Source organism: Populus euphratica, unplaced genomic scaffold, assembly GCF_000495115.2.
Source record: "Populus euphratica unplaced genomic scaffold, PopEup_1.0 scaffold324.1, whole genome shotgun sequence".
Classification (NCBI taxonomy): Eukaryota; Viridiplantae; Streptophyta; class Magnoliopsida; order Malpighiales; family Salicaceae; genus Populus; species Populus euphratica.
The window spans coordinates 150,176-171,354 of record NW_011500211.1 but is presented as its reverse complement, the minus strand read 5'-3'; the positions used below and the strand labels follow the sequence as shown (position 1 = coordinate 171,354).

Here is a 21,179-nt window from a genome sequence, read left to right as displayed (position 1 = left end):
TGTTTTTTCTTTGTACAGGATGAATGTTTCATCGTATTGACTTTACCAGAATTAAAATCATCCATGTAGTATAACCCTTCTTTCTTAGTACCACGCCCAATGATCTCATTCGTGAGAATATCCTGAAAAAGATAAAAAGTTGGATACATTAATGCTATACAGTTTAATTTTTTAGTAGCTTGTCCCACAAACATTAATTTATTTGTAAGAGACAGTACTAAAAGAGTATTGGGTAAAGATATTGACGAAGACGAGTGCACTGTTCCAGCCCATATAACTAGATACGTGACCGCATTAGCATTAGAAATACTAGTTCTTCTTGGTTCTGTGTGATTGGCAAGATCATATGAACTAAATATCATATGATTTGTTGCACAGGAGTCTAGTATCCAATCATTTTTTCTATGTTCCTTAGAGATTATAAAAGCACTATTGTTGTAATAACAATCATTACCTTGATCACTGTGATTAATAATAGTCTCTGCTTTTGATTCCACAAGAGGAGTAAGAGAAAGTTAGGTTTTGCGTATGCTATTGATGCTTATCCTGTTCCACCATTAGCTTCCTTTAGTTTCTTTGCCTTGAGTTCATTCCACCATTCTGGATAGCCATGTAGCTTGAAACAAGTTTCAAGTGTATGTTTTACGTTCCTGCAATAAGAACAACCATATCCTCTACCCTTTGTCTATCCTTTAATTTTTGTTAAAAAAATTGGTCCCCTCCCTAGGTGCTGCATACCCTGTTTGTCCTTTGGTCATATATAGTAGTGGACTAGTTTTCCCTTCTCTAGTTGCCATAACTGAAGTAGTAAGACCACTAGTGGTTGCGAGCAGACTGATTGTTTGATGTCTTCCCTTCAGATATGGGCATAAGCTTGTTCAACAGTTGGAAATGGTTGTAATTGAAGTACATCACTCCTGATTTCATTAAATCTAACATCTAATCCATCAAGGAAAACATAAACCCAAACTTCTTGAAACAAGGTGTTATATTTCTGTATATCAATTGTGCACTTCATTGGACTTGGGCGGCTAAAGTCGATTTCCCTTCATAGGCCTTGAAGATCATTGTAGTATGACTCGATGGATTCTCCATTTTTTCTTATTCGAGTGACCCATTTCTTCAAGTCATATACCTAGGATTTGTCATTCTTGTCAAAATAGGTTGTAGCAATTGATTTCCATACCTATTTGACCGTTGGAAACTGAATAAAGTTGCTGAATAGGGAGGGGTCCATTCAGTTGATCAACCAACCCTTTACAATAGAGTTCTCTATCCTCCATCTTCTAAACTTTGGAAGGTCACCATTTATATATCCTAGATTGTCTTTTCCTGAGATACACATCTTGATGATTTGGGATTATAGAGCGTAGTTGGTTCCGTTAAGTTTGATAGTAATCGATGTAGCAGCATCATATGTTATTACAGAGGTTGGGATCTAGTTTTGTGACAAAACCTAAGTAATTCTTGTAGTTAAATTTTTAAGGATAGCAGTGGTTTCTTGTTGATTTTGTTCTACTAAATCAGTAAGGGTTGCCATCATCTTTTGTGCTGTTGCTATTGTTACAATAGTAACTTTCATTAATTTAAAAAAAAATAATTTTTTATGTATCACTCCGATACCATATCAATGAAAGAAAAGATCTAGAATTTGCATTCATGTCATTCATTGTGTTAAGTTTACAGTACTCCTAGAAGGGATTCTTAAAAACTATGAATTTCTGCCACAATTAGGATTTATACGGCTATAAAGTAAATCAATTGCTAAAATCTCTCCTACAAACTCTCAACTAACTCAATGTAGAGCTAATGTCAACAGGGAGCATATAATATTCTATTACCAAACTGATTGCTTGTGTCTTTTTTTTTTAGGGTTTTATAGGCTATTCTTCAAACATTAAGATTAAAAATAACTCTATGATGACATGGTCAAAGACGGGGATATCCATACTGCGTCTAGGAGAGTTATTTGAAGAGTGAATAATTAAATAATTTGATGACCCAAATGTCATTATAACGCATTAAATGCGAGTAAAAAGTCTATCAATGACAGTTATAATTATATTTTTAATAAGATATCACAGTTATTATATATCACAATTATTATGCAGGAAAAAACAAATCTAATTGAAGTTAATAAAATTATATACGGTCTTTGACAAACTCATCTGTTATAGTCGAGTTCCCTGAAAACTGAATATTCAATAGATTTTTGAGCAAATGATACAAGTTGTGCCAAGTAGTGATGTTAAGATAAGAATCCCAGCAGATCACAGCTCTCTATAAAAGAAATCTCGCAACACACGAATTCTTGGAAACACAGGCCCAAGCCTAAGCAGCAGGAAAAAAAAGGCAAAATGGCCTGTTCTGGCTCTTCCATTCTGTTATTTTTTGTTTTTCTATTTTTACATCCTTCATTGCTACTCTCACTTCAAGTTCAGGATAGCTTTCTGCAATGTCTCTCAAAAAATTCTGAACTCTCCTTTCCCTTTTCCACCATCTTATACGCTCCAAAAAACTCTTCATACACTACTATTCTGCAATCTTCTGCTCAAAACCCCAGATTCACAACGCCTTCACTACCAAAACCAGAGTTTATATTCACTCCATTACAGGAATCTCACATCCAAGCTGCTGTTATTTGCTCAAAGCAGCTTGGAATTCATCTTAGAGTCCTTAGCGGAGGCCACGACTATGAGGGACTCTCTTATGTCTCTGAAATTGAAAAACCATTCATTGTTGTAAACCTTGCCAACCTTCGATCCATTAGTGTCGATATCGATGATAACAGCGCATGGGTTCAAGCGGGGGCTACAAATGGTGAACTTTACTATAGAATTGCTGAGAAAAGCAGAACTCATGGTTTCCCAGCTGGTCTTTGCACCACCATAGGTATTGGTGGGCACATCACAGGTGGTGCTTATGGCTCTATGTTGAGGAAATATGGACTTGCAGTAGACAATGTGATCGACGCTCGCATAGTTGATGTTCATGGAAGAGTTCTTGACAGGAAAGCCATGGGGAAAGATCTTTTCTGGGCAATTAGAGGAGGTGGAGGAGGCAGCTTTGGAATCATTACTGCCTGGAAAGTAAAATTGGTTCCAGTTCCATCAACTGTGACAGTTTTTCAGATTACTAAGACCCTGGAACAAGGTGCTATTAAAATCCTTAATAGATGGCAACAAGTTGCTGATAAACTTGACGAGGATCTCTTCATCAGAGTCCACTTACAATTGGATGGTGCTGGTAACGGAGGAAAAAGAACAGTATCAACCACCTACGGTTCCTTGTTTCTTGGTGATGCCAAAAAACTCCTCCAAGTAATGCAAAACAGCTTCCCTGAATTGGGTTTGACAAGACAGGATTGTATTGAAACAAGCTGGATCAACTCTGTGCTGCATTTGGCTGGTTACTCCAACGACACAGCACCAGAGTTTTTACTTGAACGGAAGAATATATATTCAAACTACTTCAAAGCCAAATCAGACTTTGCCAAACAGCCAATTCCTGAATCCACACTTGAGGAATTATGTAAAATGTTACTGGAACAAGAGATTCCTCAAATAGCATTGACTCCTTACGGAGGAATGATGAGCAAAATCTCAGAAAAACAGACTCCTTTTCCTCACAGGAAGGGCAACCTGTTCATGATCCACTACATGACCATCTGGACAAGTCCTTCAGATAATTCTGCAAAGCATCTAGATTGGGTTAGGAAGGTTTATGAGTACATGACCCCATATGTTCAACCAAGGACTGCATATGTCAATTATAGGGACCTTGATTTGGGCATGAACAAGAAGACTAACACAAGCCTTAAGGAAGCAAGTGTTTGGGGTTCCAAATACTTCAAGGATAACTTCTACAGATTGGCATTTGTGAAGGCCACAGCTGATCCTGACAACTTCTTCAGGCATGAGCAGAGCATCCCACCTCTTCCACTTTCCATGAGAAATTGAAGAAGAATTCATGGCTAGAGATATGTTTGGTAGGTGCACCATCCTTGTCTCCATTAGATCGCAGCCAGGATTTTTTTTTTAATATCGTTTAAATTTTGATGTAAATAGTAATAAGAAATTAATGCTGGAGCTTTTTTGAAAAAATAAATATTTTTGTTATCGTTTTTTTTTCCTTTTTTTTTTAGAAGTTCTAATGTTATTTGTATTTTATATTAACTCTCTAATTATTTTCATATTAATGATTAAAATTTAGAATGTTTAGTTTGTTTTTCAGGCATTTTGACCAGATAGCAAATGGCAAGATGTTAGAAATCTTGATACCATTTTATGAAATTCTTCATTTGAACAATGTGGTAATAAAAAGATTACTCGGCAAGTATTTGGGGTGTCGTGGATGTTTTATCCAACTCATATATGCAAGTGAAGACTAAAGTTGAACTAACGTCTTCTTCTCCTCTTTTTTTTTTTTTTTCTTTTTCTAAATTACAAATGCAAAATTTACTGTAGTTTTAATCAGAAAAGTAGATTTTTTCCCCCATAAATTATACATCTACATAACATCATTTTTCAAAGAAATGAGGATCTTGAGTGTTGAAATCAATTTTGAATTTTTATGAGAAGATTAAAGGCATTAAATGTATGTTTGATATTATAATGTAATATTTTTTTATAAATATTTTTTACTTGAAAATATATATATATATATATATATTATCAATGTTAAAACCATTAAAAAATGTTAAAAATTTAATTTAATATTTTTTCAAATTAAATATACTTTTAAAATATATTTAAATAAAAATAGAAATACAATGCCAGACAAAGTTTCAATCCATAGTAAGATATGACTTTGTGGTTGACACCCCTCCAACTCCAAGTCTACATATTTATTGCCCTTTCTTTATATTATAAGAGGGGTGGAACTAAGGAGAGGGCAAGCAGGGTCCGAGTTATTGCAAAACATTTTAATTTTTTTTTTATTTAATATTTTTTAATTTAAATAAATAAATTTTTAAATAATATATATTATTATATTAATTTTGACCTCTCCTGTAAAATACAACTAGCTCCGCCCCTGATTATACGGTAGATATGCTTGGATTTTGTGTTCCATGTTCTCTATAAAGTCTCTTTCTATCCACCTGCAAAGATTGCAAAAAGACAAGTCACGTTCAGGCACTAACATTAAAAAAATCTGAATGGTTTGGTCAAACACGTTGTATTCACATTAGGCCTACAGATTGTTTATTAAACCTGATTTCATGTTAAAAATAAAATAAAATTAATAGAGTAAGAATTATTAGGAAAAGAAACCACGTCTTTGGAGGTTCTGGATATTTAAATAAGAATTATGGATAAAATTTTAGTATAATTATGAATTTATAATATTTTTAGATTGATTTTTTAATTTGAAAAAAAATACATCTTGATCTTTAAAAATATAAGAAGATTTCATATTAGTCCATAACTGTAATTTTAGTTTTTTATATTGGTTTTACGTGTAATTAAGGTTAATTTGGTGAATTATTATTAAGTTTTATAATTTATTTTTTATTGAATTACATTTTTAAAAAACCATTTGATTTTAGGACATTAATAGAATTGTATTCCGCACATATTTCGAAGTTATTTTTACTTTTAAGTTAAGTGAGCAAATAATTTTTTATATAATAAAAGATTAATATAAATACTTAAATTGTTAATATAAAATTGATCGTGCCTCTTAGTAATTTTTATATTATTATTTATTTTTTATTTATGATTAAGCATAAACTAAATCTTCGATATTAACCATTATGTATTTTTGAATTGATAGCTCTTTATTTATTTCTTATTTATGTTATGAGTTGAACTTTAACATATGAATTTTTCTGTTTGATTATGATATGAATATATAGTATGCGAGTCAAAATATCCATGTTAACAAGGTAGTATTAGTCTTTATACACATCGTATTTGAACCCTAATTATTTGGGAGAGTCACCGACCTGTAACAATTGATTTTCTCACAGTACGGAGCATCATACTCATTACATTTTGATTTTTCAATAAGCTTTACCTTATGATATTCTTATTATGGTTTATTTGAGAAACTTTACTCTAAGAACTTTAAGTCATATTTGTATATATATTTTTTATTGTTGTATTACCTCGTATATGTATATTAAACATTATCCACTTACTAAGTTGTTGAACTTATCATCTTATTATTTATTAATTTCAGGCTTATAACATAACATTTTTGTTGGACTTTTAAAACTTATTTTTTGATTGTAATTAATATTTTTTCCTTTACAGCTATGATATTTGTATTAATTCTTGTATTAAGATAATCAATTTATATTATGAGGTTAATTATGTTATCATGTTGCGTAGAACTTTGTTTTGTTTATATAAGTGACTTTTTTTAAATTATTATTATTATTTAGGTGAAAAAGTTTGTATATAATTTTGAATTCATAAAGATATAAAAATATGAAGAATGTGTCAATCATGAGTTTGAAAATCAGATCGTATGTTATAAATTGAGCGAGTAAGAAAAAAATTTATTGAAAATAATAAAAAACTATATTGTTTTGAAAATTTTAAATGTTAAAAAATTTTTGTCAGGTCAATTCTTTTTATTTTTTAAAAAATCAGCTCAAAGTGCATATTATCTTCTCGAGTTGAATTGTTAGTGCCTATTTAGAAGTGTGGTTGATATTGCTTTTTAAAATGTTTTTCGTGCCGAAATGAATCAAAATGATTTTTTTTTTATTTTTTAAAAATTATTTTTGAAATTAGCGTATTAAAACGATCCAAAACATATAATTTTTTTAAAATAAATTTTTATAAAACATAGTTTGCACTATGTTTCCAAATGATTACAAGTCTAAATGTGCTATTGGAAAAGTCAATTATTACAAGATTCGATGAACCAAATGTGATTAGAACATGTTAATAAATAAGTTTGTCTATACCAACTAACTGGAGTTTTAATCAGCTATTTGGTCAACATTCTGCAATTGATGTGCAGTAAAAATCAAATCTAAGTAGTGTTGTAACGGTATGTATGGTCATGGACAAGCAAATCTATTTTAGAGGGCTTGTGTTCCCCGAAAACAGAGTATTAAATAGAGTTTTGACAAATGATACACGGATCACAGCTCTCTTTAAGACAAATCTTGCAACACAAATTCTTGAAACACAGGCCTAGGCAGCAGGAAAAACAAGCAAAATGGCCTGTTCAGGTTCTTCCATTCTGTTATTTTTTGTTTTTCTATTTTTACATCCTTCGTTGTTACTCTCGCTTCCAATTCAGGATAGCTTTCTGCAATGTCTCTCAAAAAATTCTGAATTCTCCTTTCCCTTTTCCACCATCTTTTACACTCCAAAAAACTCTTCATACACTACTATTCTGCAATCTTCTGCTCAAAACCCCAGATTCACAACGCCTTCACTACCAAAACCAGAGTTTATATTCACTCCATTACAGGAATCTCACATCCAAGCTGCTGTTATTTGCTCAAAGCAGCTGGGAATTCATCTTAGAGTCCTTAGCGGAGGCCACGACTATGAGGGACTCTCTTATGTCTCTGAAATTGAAAAACCATTCATTGTTGTAAACCTTGCCAACCTTCGATCCATTAGTGTCGATATCGATGATAACAGCGCATGGGTTCAAGCGGGGGCTACAAATGGTGAACTTTACTATAGAATTGCTGAGAAAAGCAGAACTCATGGTTTCCCAGCTGGTCTTTGTACCACCATAGGTGTTGGTGGGCACATCACAGGAGGAGCTTATGGTTATCTGATGAGAAATATGGCCTAGCAGCAGACAATGTGATCGACGCTCGCATAGTTGATGTTCATGGAAGAGTTCTTGACAGGAAAGCCATGGGGAAAGATCTTTTCTGGGCAATTAGAGGAGGTGGAGGAGGCAGCTTTGGAATCATTACTGCCTGGAAAGTAAAATTGGTTCCAGTTCCATCAACTGTGACAGTTTTTCAGATTACTAAGACCCCGGAACAAGGTGCTATCAAAATCCTTAATAGATGGCAACAAGTTGCTGATAAATTTGACGAGGATCTCTTCATCAGAGTTCACTTACAATTGGCTGGTGCTGGTAACGAAGGAGAAAGAACAGTATCAACCACTTACATTTCCTTGTTTCTTGGTGATGCCAAAAGACTCCTCCAAGTAATGCAAGACAGCTTCCCTGAATTGGGTTTGACAAGACAGGATTGTATTGAAACAAGCTGGATCAATTCTGTGCTCTTTGTAGCTGGATACTCCAATGATACAACACCTGAATTTCTACTTGAAAGGAAGAATTTATACAAGGGTTACTTCAAAGCCAAGTCAGACTATGCAAAAGAACCCATATCTGAAACCATACTTGAAGGTTTATGGGAAAGGTTGTTAGAAGAAGAGAGCCCTAATATAGCGTTGACTCCTTATGGTGGAATGATGAGCAAAATTTCAGAAAATCAGACTCCTTTCCCTCATAGAAAGGGTACTCTGTTCATGATCCGCTACATGACCAGCTGGGATCATCCTTCAGAGAATGATCCAAAGCATCTAGATTGGATTAGGAACGTTTATGAGTACATGAAACCTTATTCAACCAAGGACTGCATATGTCAATTATAGGGACCTTGATTTGGGCATGAACAAGAAGACTAACACAAGCTTTAAGGAAGCAAGTGTTTGGGGCACCAAATACTTCAAGGATAACTTCAAGAGATTGGTACTGGTGAAGACCAAAGTTGATCCTGACAACTTCTTCAGGCATGAACAAAGCATCCCACCTCTCCCACTTTCCATGAGAAACTGAAGAAGAATTCATGGCTACAGATATGTTTGGTAGGTGCACCATACTCGTCTCCATCAGATCACAGCCAGGAATTTTATATATATATAGAGTTTAAAGTTTAGTATAAACAGGAATAAGAAATTTTAAAGAAATGTATTAAAGAAACAGTGTTTCCATACCAATTTTTACTTTCCATTTTAAGACGTCATCCTGAACAGTATCACAGGATTCGGTGCCGAAATAATTGACCAGTTAGCAAATTATTTCCTTGGCAAGATGTTAGAAATCTTGATGTCTTATGTCTATAGTTCTCTGGAATTCTTGACTTTGACACGGGTAATAAAAAGATTTCCCGGCAAGTATTTTAACTGTCATGTTTTTGAAAGATAAATCCAACTCATTGATGCAAGTGAAGTCTAAATTACAAATGAAAAATTTACTACGTGGCTGTGGACAAGTATGTGTCATTGATTCTAGCTATAAAATCTAGACTGGTGGTTAACTCGGGATCTAATTGATCTAAAGATACATTAGTCCGAGTTTAAAAAAAAATTAAGAAAAGATAAACTTGGTTTAACCCATTAAAAATCTTGGGTTAGCCTAAGATGAATAAACCAGGTTAAACCTGCTAAAAAACTATTGTTTTTTGGAAAAAAAATAAATTATTTTATTCAAAATAATATCATTTTTACCTTTCATTTTTTTTTTTTTATAGATTAACCTCTCTACTTCTGTGCTACACTTTGCTCTGAATCACTCCAGATGTTGTTTTATAACTATAATTTCAATTAGAAAAGTAGAAAAAAAGAATCATAAATTACACATCAGCGTAGCATCACTTTTCAAAGCAATGACGATCTTTAGTGTGCAAATCAATCAACTTTTTTTTTTTTTCCGGAAACGCAGAGAATGTCTTATAGAAGAACACAGACATCAGATAGACAATTCTGAGATTAGCACCTGAATTACTTATAAAATCTACTTGTTAGGTTTTGCATCGCACACGCATATATCGATTTCATGCCTAACAAACTCGACCTTTAGAGTATTTCCGGACCAGTTTTCATACATCAAGACTAAGCATATCTGGACTCAACTTAGCTAGGCACATACCTTTGGCCAAGCTAAAGCTGCAACAGTCAGAATTCCATCTTTCATTCTCAAAAGAAGAAATTCCGAGTTTGTTAGTTCAAATCAATCAGAACCTATTCTTAGAACCTTGCTAGTTAAGGAATCCAATGGGTTTATGCTCCTCTTCAGCCTTCTCAAAGAAAAACAAGCCAACAAAAAGTTAAAAGAGACTCCTGACTAAATAATACTGGCTGAGCTAAAGTGATGTTCGGATTCGTAGAGGTAGAGGAATGCTCAGACCGATTGTAAAATGCAAAGCAGAGAAGCAAGAATAGCAGCAATATGGTTCCTTCTTTCTCTTTCATTACTCAATACTTCTGGTTCTTCTGTTATCACCATCGATATTTTCATTGCTTCCAATCCAAAATAGTTTTCTACAATGTCTCTCAAGAAACTAACAATTTCATCTCATTTTCCACTACTTCTTACACCCTAAACAACCCTTCATTCACCACTATTTTGCACTCTGCTTCTCAAAACTTGAGGTTCACCTTGCCATCAGTTCGGAGACCTGACTTTATCTTCCCAACTTTGCATTGTCAAGACCATCAAGTGAGCAGCAATCATGCACTGATTCCAGAATTACCAAATCTGCAGCTAATATAGCCAGGAACACTTCAAAGATTCTGCACTTTGACAGTGTTCCTTGCTATGTTTGCTCAGATTTGATTCTGGAATCAGTGCATGTTTGCTGCTCACTTGATGATGTCTTAACATGCATCAATATCATGTCGAAGCTGTTGTTATATGCTCAAAACAGCTTGGAATTTATATTAGGAGTCTGTATGCTGCAAATGTCAGCTGGTTTTCCAGAAGAGGAGCAAGATATCAGAATCTCATCTTCCCTTCCCTCATAGGAAAGGTAATCTGCTTATGATCGGCTACTTCACCATCTGGCTTAATCCTTCTGAGGATTGGGCAAAGCATAAATAGATTTGACTAGGAAACTTCGTTTACAAGTACATGACACCTTTCCGTGGGGACCTTGTTGTGAATGGAGACAAATTAGGCTCAATACCAGCTGCAAATCAAGCTGAAAAGGAATGGATTTTCAGGGAAGATATTTAGGGGATTATCTACCAAATCATAGGGAAAATTATCTACCAAATCATAAGGAAAGAATCCTGGTGTGTGCTCCCCATTTCAACTATAAATATAGGGTTTTGTAAGAGCCATAGACACCGAACAAGAAACACAGAATGATAGTGATAAGTGAGGTGAAAGTTACAGAGGGCTTGTGAGCTGAGTTGAGATAGTCTCTTTCCTTTTGATGTAATTTTCTGTTTTATCTTTTGTGAGTAAAATTATTAGTTTCGTGGGTGTAAGTAATCAGCCGAACCACGTCACACAGTGTTTTCTTAATTCTAGGCATTGATCTTAGGTATAACATGCCTTGATTTGGGGATGAACAAGAAGACTACCACAAGCTTCATAGAAGCAAGCGTTTGGGGTGCCAATTTCTTCAGGGTAACTTCAAAAGATCAGTAAAAGTGAAGACAAAAGCTGACCCTGACAACTTCTTCAGGCATGAACACAGCATTCCACCGCTTGCACCTTCCATGAGAAAAAGAGATTGAAGAGTAATTTTATATCATGCCTAGGAAATATTTATAGCCAAAAGTAATTTGTAGGGAAGTGATACATATGATGCAATAGTTATGCTCTCCTGTGAGCTAAAATCAACGTAGAAAGTTGATATTGTGGTCATATGCTGCAAATGTCAGCTGGTTTGCCATTAGTTAGTTAAGGCATGCTTGCTTCTTCAATATGCATGCACAATAACAAACCGCATCACAATGTCAGCAATAATATGAAAAATTAACTGAAAATAGGACATATAAGGTTAAGGCGAGAACCTAGAAGAACAAAAGATCAGGTCAATAGTTGACGTCCTTTCGCAAGATGTTAGAAATGTATAGCTAATTATGTCTTCATCATAAGTCCATTTAAAGCACTAAGCATTTGGTTAGTACAGAGATAAATACAATGGAGACAGAAGGTACATGCCCCTATATTATTTTCAAATGACAGAAATTCACTACAAAGCTGTCTTAAAAACAAATATATTTTATGTTTTTATTTTTATTTTTGCAATCAAACATGTTTTTGTCTTTTCTATAACTATTCTTGGGCACTAACAAAAAATAATATAATATAATATAATATAATGCTGTTGAGTTGGAATTAGTCAGAAAGAAATAAAAAATCTGCCTTCAAAGCCATGCCTTTGTTAGCAATATTTAATTTTGCCACTGTTAGGCCCCGAATATAGATTTTTTAGAGGCAAATTATATTGAAACCACCAAAACAAGAAGTCGTGTTGAATTTTGGAAGGCAAGACCAAGTGTATTAGGCGTTTAAGGAATGGATCCAGTTGCCTGATATAAGTGAAGATCAAAGTTAAATTCATAACCCTCTTAATTATGAATGCAGAATGTAAAAACAAAGATAAATCCAAGGCACTTGATATAAATGTGATAAATACTATAAATAAAATATTTAAATATAATTTTAATCTAAAAATATCCATATATATATATATATATATTAGATATAAAATTAATTAAATATCTTTTTCGGTTTCTAATTAAATAATTTAAAATATAAATTTGTATGTTTTTCAGATTTTTATTAAAATAAGCATCATTTTTTCAATAACTTTCCTTATTAAATAATTTTAGTAAAATAGATAAAAAAAATAATGATATATAATTTTGGTCCCATAAAATTTTGATATTAATTCCTGGAAACCGAATGTTAAACAGGTCACTCTTCTCAGCCAAGGGATCCAAGCTGCGCTATTGATTCTAAGATCATATCACTCGCATCCTTACAGCTACAGGGTCAAAAGCAGAACCTAACAGTCATACATGGGGGCTCAGGCAGGGGCCGTAATCAGTGAACTTCACAATATACAGAACTGGAAGTGCATACAGCTCCATGTTGAGAAAAAAATGCCTTGCTGCACACAATGTCCTCGAGGCTCGTAGAAGTAATGTTCATGGAAGAGCTGATTATGGCAGACAAAGTTCTTTTTGGACCATTAGAGGAGGTGAGGAGCAAGCTTTGGAGGCACTAGTCATTACTGCTTGGAAACTAAGACAGGGCAAAGGCAGAAAGTGAACCTGTGTTTATTGGTTGAAGAGTAAAGCAAAGAACTCTTATTTCCCTTGTACTTTAAGTCCGAGGCTTGTAAAGAAGGTAGCTCCTTCATGAACTTTTAAGCCAAGACATAAGCCCACAAAACCCTTCATTTCCAAATCTAATATGCACATATAAATTAAAATCCAATGTTTGGAAAAATTTATATGAACCAATCATTCAAGGGCAACATCCACATTACACAATCATGGATAAATTATTCATCATTACCTTGCTTGGTTTGCTGATATTGGTTAATGGAGTTGCTGAAAACTTGGTGTATAACAACTTTGCCATGCTTGAGGAGCTTGAAAACTTTGAGATAGATGATGAAGATGATGTGGAACTTTTCGATATCCCGTCATGGACTAGTGAACGAGGTGGCAAGGTTCTTGTGAATGTTGATAGCTTTGGTGCTGTTGGAGATGGAATTTCTGATGACACCCAGGTGCATATTAGAAATCTTGAAATTATTTTAAAGGTTTTCGGTACCGTGTCACTTACTTTAATGATTGATCTTTCTAGGTTATAGTCCACTTTTTGAATCTCACATATTCCCTAAATTATATATCTGCTAGACTAAAGCTAAATAAACAACATTGACTATAGTCCTAATCAGGTTACATGTTCTGTTCTGATATTACCAGGCATTTGTAAAAGCTTGGGGCACTGCCTGTGCTATACCAAAATCAGTATTCTTGGTTCCCTCCGGGCGCCGTTATTTAGTTAATGCAACAAGATTTAAGGGCCCTTGTGAAGATAAGCTGATCATCCAGGTAATTTTCTACGTTTCTTCAAGTGAAATCTATCCAAAGTTATATTTCAGAAATTGCTGTCACTTTCTTGGCAGATGTTGTCGAATCAGTTGCATTATAATCTTACCTTTAACAATTTGTTGTCATTACGATTTTGCAGATAGATGGAACAATTGTAGCACCTGATGAGCCTAAGAACTGGGACCCCAATCTCGCTCGACTATGGCTTGATTTCTCTAAGCTGAACGGAGTCCTCTTCCAAGGGAATGGAGTAATTGATGGATCAGGCAGCAAATGGTGGGCGTCATCTTGCAAAAAGAACAAGTCCAATGTGATTATTCAAAAATTCTAGTCTATAGTTTAATCCATGCTTCGCTACTTGAATTGGTCAGGATTTAACACTCTTTTTTCTTTCTTTACAGCCCTGCAGAGGAGCACCAACAGTAAGGATCCTTTTCCCTTCATTATATAATTCATCCTTCCGGGGAGAAAAAAAAACTATGCAGATTGTCAGGGACTTAACAAATGAGGCCTTTGCAGGCATTGACCATTGATTCAAGCTCAGCAGTGAAAGTAACAGGTCTTACTATAAAGAACAGCCAGCAGATGAATTTTGTGATTTCCAAGTCAGCATCCGTGAGAATATCTAAAGTTAGTGTCTCATCACCTGGAGACAGCCCTAACACTGATGGAATCCATATTACTCAATCAACTAATGTGGTTCTCCAGGATTGCAAAATCGGAACAGGTTTTTAGACCCTAACCTCATTATTTTCCTCATCTATTCTCCAAGTAAAGAATATCATAAATAGAATGGAGATCTTGGGGATATTATTGGCAAACTTTCTGACAGGTTGCATATCTTGTTGATTCTATGGTATTTTCAGGTGACGATTGCATCTCGATTGTCAACGGTAGCTCTGCGATTAAGATGAAGAGAATATATTGTGGACCTGGACATGGAGTCAGGTTGAGTTAAATATGAGATTCTAGCCATCATGTCATATCCCATAAAGGAAGATGTTTTAGGCCAAATTTCACCATTATCTACAGAAAAGCTGGGACTAAAATTCTAAGTTTTCATTATTAACCCTTTTCTTTAAATTCTGTCACTCAGCATTGGAAGTCTAGGGAAGGACAACTCAACAGGCATAGTCACAAAGGTGGTCCTGGATACTGCACTTATCAGGGAGACAATGAATGGCGTCAGGATTAAGACTTGGCAGGTAATACTCTAGGACGTAGTTAAAACTGTTCGGATTCTGGAAGTGCTTAAATTATATTCTCATACAAGACTTGAGGAATGTTCGACGGAGTGTGCATCTAAAATCCCCTGCTAATATCCTCTCTGGATCTCTATATGCTGCAGGGAGGTAATGGTTATGTTCGCGGGGTACGTTTTGAAAATGTCAGGATGGACAATGTTGATAACCCCATTATCATTGACCAATTCTACTGCGATTCCCCGAAATCGTGCCAGAACCAGGTACGTATTCCATTTTTTGTGCTAGATTCATACTTGACAACCTAGTCTTTAATAACTATCCTATTCATCTGATCAGAATTTTGCTCCTTTTTTTAGACATCAGCAGTAAGAATTAGCGAGATCATGTACCGCAATATTAGTGGGACTACAAAGAGTGCAAAAGCGATGAAGTTTTCCTGCAGTGACACAGCTCCTTGCAGCACCATAGTCCTGAGCAACGTAAACTTGGAGAAGGAGGCTGGCACAGTAGAGACCTACTGCAATTCGGCCGAAGGCTTTGGATATGGCATTGTTCACCCATCAGCTGATTGCTTAACTTCCCATGAAAAAGACTATAGTTTCTTCGAGCAGACAGAAGTTTCCCAAGACTACATTCTCAACGACGTGACAGAAGAAAAGGTTGAGCTTGCAGATTCCAACAACGACCGCATTGTTCATACTGAACTTTGACATGGCCTCTTGTTGTAATAAAACTATCCTCATTAACTATAGTAATATACTAAATTGGGTTAATGGAACGTATAGAATACTAATAGATATTTCTTGGAGGAGGTTTGATGTGGCCATGTTCGATTTTTAGGGAAGTTACAGGTATTCATATATAGTCACAGACCAACGAAAGCAATTATGCATCTGGGATTTTAAATATTGTGTATATTTTGATTACACGTGCCTGCATTATTTGAAGGTTTGTCATAATTGCAAGTTGGAACATTTGTAATGATTTTTTGTTGTTTCGGGTTTCAAATTCTATAATGCAAGTCTTTCTCTCTCTCTCTCTCTCTCTTTTTTTCTAGATTTGTTATATGAGCAGCGAGCTTGCCTAAAGCTACAATGATCGATGCAGGTAAAAGATACAATTAAGTCCCAAGGCTATATGATACAGGTAAAAGCTAAAATTACAACAAGAACGTAGAAAAGACGTACAATTAAAAGAGTTGCAAATGAACTCTAAATTAACAAAGAAAACAATTACACGAGGGCTGAAACTTCAAGAGGTTTCCAAGACTTTTAAATTAGCTAGAAAAGTCCACCTCTACTATAAAACAATCTAAAATTTAAAGGCATTAAAGAAATTAAAACAAAATCTGAAATAAAATAATAAATCCTAAAAATCCTAAAAAAAAATAAAATTGACTCAAGTAATAACTATTAAATATAATTTCAAGAGATATAACTATCCAATAAACAATGGAATGGCTTTCCATAAGAAAATTGCATATAGAATTACATAAAAAAATTTAAATTTGATTTAGGGATTGAATTTCATTTCATGTAATGTGCGTTTTAAGGAACTAATATTCTTTGATATGATCAGATTTTTTTCTAGACTTATATTTATTTTACTAGTTTATAAAAATATCTACTAGAACATTGTATCTAAACAAGTTAAAACAAGGTACTATAAATTAAGAATTTTGCTTTCGAACCTACAAGCTCATGACAAAAGTTTGGACTTTGAACTCTGAAGCTCTCTCCAGTCTTTATCTCCGAGTTCTTCAAGGTAGTCAGAGCATCTCTTAGAAAAGCTATTTTGAAGAGCTAAATTAATATAAAAAAAATTAAATAATATAAATATAGTTTGAAGAGCTATTTATACTCCAATGGAAAAAAAATTATTTGAAAAATTGGTATGTGAGAAATAAATGCTTTATTTTTTCTTTAAAAAGTTTGATGTAATTTTTTTATTTAATTGATTTACATTTTATTGGTCTATTGGTTTTGATTTTTTTTTAAGAGATAAATAAAAATGACATTTTTTAGAAAGAAAATGTATTTTGGCATTTTATTTAGCACTACCCTCTTAATCTCTTAATCTAAATCTTAATCTCTCAATCTAAATCAATCTCTGTCAATCTCTAAATCAAAGCCCCTCCTGCTCCTCTCAATCTCTCCGTTTCTTTGTCTCTTCAGTGCCATCGTCTCCGTTTCTTTGTTGCAGTCGTCTCTGTCTTGAGATCAAGGTAACTATTTCTTTGCCAAGTTTATGGCAAGAAATATTTTGCTATGAACTAGCAATGAGATTTCATTCGGAATATCATAGATAGTGGCTTATATTGTTTGATAGTAGATGGTTGTTTTCTTTTCTGGGATTGAATTTAGATTTATTTAGTTTTTGTAGCAGTGGTTGTCTCTGTCAACAATAGTTTTCTGTCTTTTAATAAACTTTGTTGATTGATTACTTAATAAACACCATTAGTCTTTAATCCAGATTAATATAATAATTTTTTTCCCCTTAATTATTGATGTTTTGTCTGGAAAGGACACTAGGTAAAGGAATTATGTTTTGTTGATTTGCAAATTAAAAGACTGAAGTGATGTTTTCTTGCAGGGAGAGTTTTGCAATCTATTAAGGATTTTTTCAGCAATGCTTCTTGACTAGGGTTTTGAGAAAATAGAATTTTAAAGGAAAATTGAACAATTAGAACATGTTTTTTATATCGTTTACAAGGCTTTAGAAAGCCAGTTATAAATCACAAAAAAAACTCAAAAATATATGCAGGTTTTCCCGGTTTCGATTTTAAATTAAAAAACCAAACCGAATCAAAAACAAATCCCCACAATAAATTATGTTCAAACAGACCCGCACTCACGATATGATCTCATCCCACTAACCAAAAGTTAGAACTTGAATAATTATTTTAATTATCACGCATGCTAAATCCTTTTTCCTTATGTTCTTTGTTTATATGTGCCACAAAGCACGTTACATTATTCAATTTCAAGGAACCATAATTGAATTAAATTAATATTGTTGTTTCTCTCGTCAATAATAGATTTCAAATCTTAACATTTTTGTTTAACAATGATAAATTTCAAGGTTAAAAGCTATAGGAGCAAAAAAAAACAAAACAGGAAGATGGTTCTTTCAAGCTCTTGCTTGCTTCTGATATCAGGAGTCCTGCTTCTATATCCACCACTGATAGTTTCACTACCACTTCAGGATAGTTTTCTGCAATGTCTCTCAAAAAATTATGAGATCTCCGTTCCTTTTTCCACCGTCTTGTACACACGAAACAATTCTCTGTTCACTACTATCTTACTATCTTCAGCTCAAAATCTCAGGTTTGCATTGCCTTCAACACCGAAACCTGAATTTATTTTCACACCTTTGCAGGAAACCCATATCCAAGCTGCTGTTGTTTGCTCAAAACAGCTTGGAATTCACCTACGAGTTCGCAGTGGAGGGCATGACTATGAGGGACTCTCTTATGTCTCTGAAACTGAGACTCCTTTCATTGTTATAGACCTGGGCAATCTTCGATCCATCAGCGTTGATATTGATGCTAATAATGCATGGGTTCAGGCTGGTGCCACAATTGGTGAACTTTACTATCGAATTTCAGAGAGAAGTAAAAATCATGGCTTCCCGGCAGGTATTTGTCCCACTGTGGGTGTTGGTGGGCACATTGCAGGAGGTGGATATGGCCCTATTTTCAGAAAATATGGCCTTGCTGCGGACAATGTCATCGATGCTCGTATAATAGACGCCCATGGAAGAGTGCTTGACCGGAAAGCCATGGGAAAAGATCTTTTTTGGGCAATTAGAGGAGGTGGAGGAGGAAGCTTTGGAATCATCACTGCCTGGAAAGTAAAAGTGGTTCCTGTGCCACCAACTGTGACTTTTTTTGAAGTTTCCAAGACCTTGGAACAAGGTGCTATTAAGCTCCTCTGTAAATGGCAACAAATTGCTGACAAACTTGACGAGGATCTCTACCTTCAAGTTGTCATTCGATTGGCTAATGCTAGTGATAAGGGTAAAAGAACCGTATCGACTACCTATAAAGCTTTGTTTCTTGGTGGTGCCACCAGGCTGCTCCATGTGATGCAAGAAAGTCTCCCTGAACTGGGTTTGACAAGGAAGGATTGTATGGAATCAAGCTGGATCGATTCAATGCTATATGAGGCTTACCTTCCTAACAATACATCTCCTGAAATTTTACTTGAACGGAAGAATCTATTCAAAAACTACTTCAAAATCAAGTCAGACTACGCCAAAGAGCTTATATCGGAAACCGCACTTGAAGGGTTATTTGAAATGTTGTTAACGTCGGAAGAAAGTCCAAGGATTATATTGGTTCCTTATGGTGGGGTGATGAGCAAAATTTCAGAGTCTCAGACTCCTTACCCTCATAGAAAGGGTAATTTGTTCTTGATTGCCTACATGAGCAGCTGGAAAGATGTTTCAGAGAATGCTGCAAAGCATATTGATTGGATTAAGAAGGTCTATGAGTACATGACTCCTTATGTTTCCATGAATCCAAGGGAAGCCTATGCCAATTACAGGGATCTTGATTTGGGCATGAACAATAGAACTAGACCAATAGTAGAAGAATCAAGTGCTTGGGGTACCAAATACTTCAAGGATAACTTCTACAGATTGGTACGAGTTAAGACCAGAGTAGATCCTGATAACTTCTTCAGGCATGAACAGAGCATTCCTCCTGCCATTACTTCCATAAGAAAAAGAATCAAAGGATAATGCAGCACCGCAGAGCTAGCTATTATGCGTTGGTCTAGACAAATGTTGTAATAATTAACTATATTATGCTTTGTTGTTGCAGCAAACTGAGTTCCCTTGTAAGAAATTATTACTATAGCTTTAAAATACGATCAGGCCAAGCCCTGGCCCTCAGGTTAGGAGAATTAATCCGGTTGACCCAAAAAATTTTGCCAAAGGCCATCTCTTCTCTCCAGCACCTTCAAATGGCCACCCACTCATCCACCTTCCTATGGATTTGCCTTTCTCCCATCAAATCTTCATCCACCTCTATAAAACAAGTCCCCACCCAATTTGATAATCTTGATAGATATAAATCTTTTATAAATTATAATGTCTCCCCTAGTAGCTAAGCTAGGTATTTCATGCTTCTCAATTTAGTTCTTCATTTTTCATTCTGTTTAAAATTTTCTAATAAAAATAAATTAATTGATTTTCAGACTTTTCCTATCTCATAGAGCCCACACTTTAAGCTCACAATGCACAATTCCAGGAGAGAAAGCAGGCCTAGAAAGGAAAATCCTAGCCCACATAGAAAAGTAGAGAACTAGTGGTTGGCTCGTTGCCATCAATCTCTCTTGAGCTGCCTCCTGGAATTTTCTATATTATCTTGTGAAGAGGTTCCTGACATGTAAGTGGGAACTCTCATTATTCCCGGAGACTCTAATTTTTTTATGCCAAACTATTCAAATAGATGGTGAGGTACATTATATTTCTATGTCTTTATTCCTGGATCTTTAATTGCCGAACTGTAAACAAGCTTTCCAAGGTGTGCGATCCTGCTACCTCTCTCTCTCTCTCTCTCCCCCCTTACAGTCCAACTTACTGCTAAGCATGGGAGGCCTCCACTCTCTTGACTTTCAAAGTGATTTGCCCGAGTGGACTATAGGACTCTAGCTTCTCCTCATCAGGAATTGTTTTATATGGAAAATTCGGTTGTTGTGGCGCATCTGTAACTTAAAGAAAACGCGTCCACCTAGCTCATTGGATTCAAAAAGAAAAATAGTTCAGAATAGCACAGCTTGGCTTTTTTTTTTTTTTTGGCCAACGTTGGAACTATAAATTTATCAATTTATTGATCACATCTCTGCAAGAGCCATTGGAGACACAAGCCAAAACATGGTTCTTTCAAGTTCTACTCTTTCACTTCTTGTTTTCATGCTAGTTTCTCCTTCATTCGTAGTTTCACTCCCACTTAAGGATAGGATTTTTAGATGTCTCACTGGAAATTCTGAACCATCCTACCCTTTTTCCACTTTGTTGTATGACCCAAGCAATTGTTCGTTCATTAGTACTGTTATTACCCATTTGGACCCCACATAAAAAAAATCAGAAAAAAGGAAAAGAAAAAATAAAAATAAAATAAAAAATTGTTGGAAGAAAATAATAAAAAAAGAATATAATTGACGAG

General features: G+C 34.7%; 3 protein-coding genes across 3 annotated transcripts; all 3 read left to right on the top strand.

Moving 5' to 3' along the window:
* The first annotated feature begins 2,252 nt into the window (after positions 1-2,252).
* LOC105112114 (inactive tetrahydrocannabinolic acid synthase-like) lies at positions 2,253-4,082 on the top strand. Its single transcript, XM_011007703.1, has one exon. The coding sequence runs from the start codon at positions 2,358-2,360 to the stop codon at positions 3,957-3,959; it is 1,602 nt and encodes a 533-aa protein (XP_011006005.1). The 5' UTR covers positions 2,253-2,357; the 3' UTR covers positions 3,960-4,082.
* A 2,904-nt stretch (positions 4,083-6,986) lies between these two features.
* On the top strand, positions 6,987-19,782 carry LOC105112113 (tetrahydrocannabinolic acid synthase-like). Its single transcript, XM_011007702.1, has 2 exons — positions 6,987-7,623; positions 18,575-19,782. Exons 1-2 carry the CDS (start codon positions 7,177-7,179, stop codon positions 19,748-19,750), a joined length of 1,623 nt encoding a protein of 540 aa, XP_011006004.1. The 5' UTR covers positions 6,987-7,176; the 3' UTR covers positions 19,751-19,782.
* Positions 12,840-16,015, top strand: LOC105112112 (probable polygalacturonase At1g80170). The gene is made up of 9 exons (XM_011007701.1): positions 12,840-13,474; positions 13,674-13,802; positions 13,942-14,112; positions 14,204-14,224; positions 14,322-14,529; positions 14,669-14,750; positions 14,899-15,007; positions 15,151-15,267; positions 15,364-16,015. The coding sequence occupies exons 1-9, from the start codon at positions 13,235-13,237 to the stop codon at positions 15,715-15,717; spliced, it is 1,431 nt and encodes a 476-aa protein (XP_011006003.1). The 5' UTR covers positions 12,840-13,234; the 3' UTR covers positions 15,718-16,015.
* Positions 19,783-21,179: the final 1,397 nt, after the last annotated feature.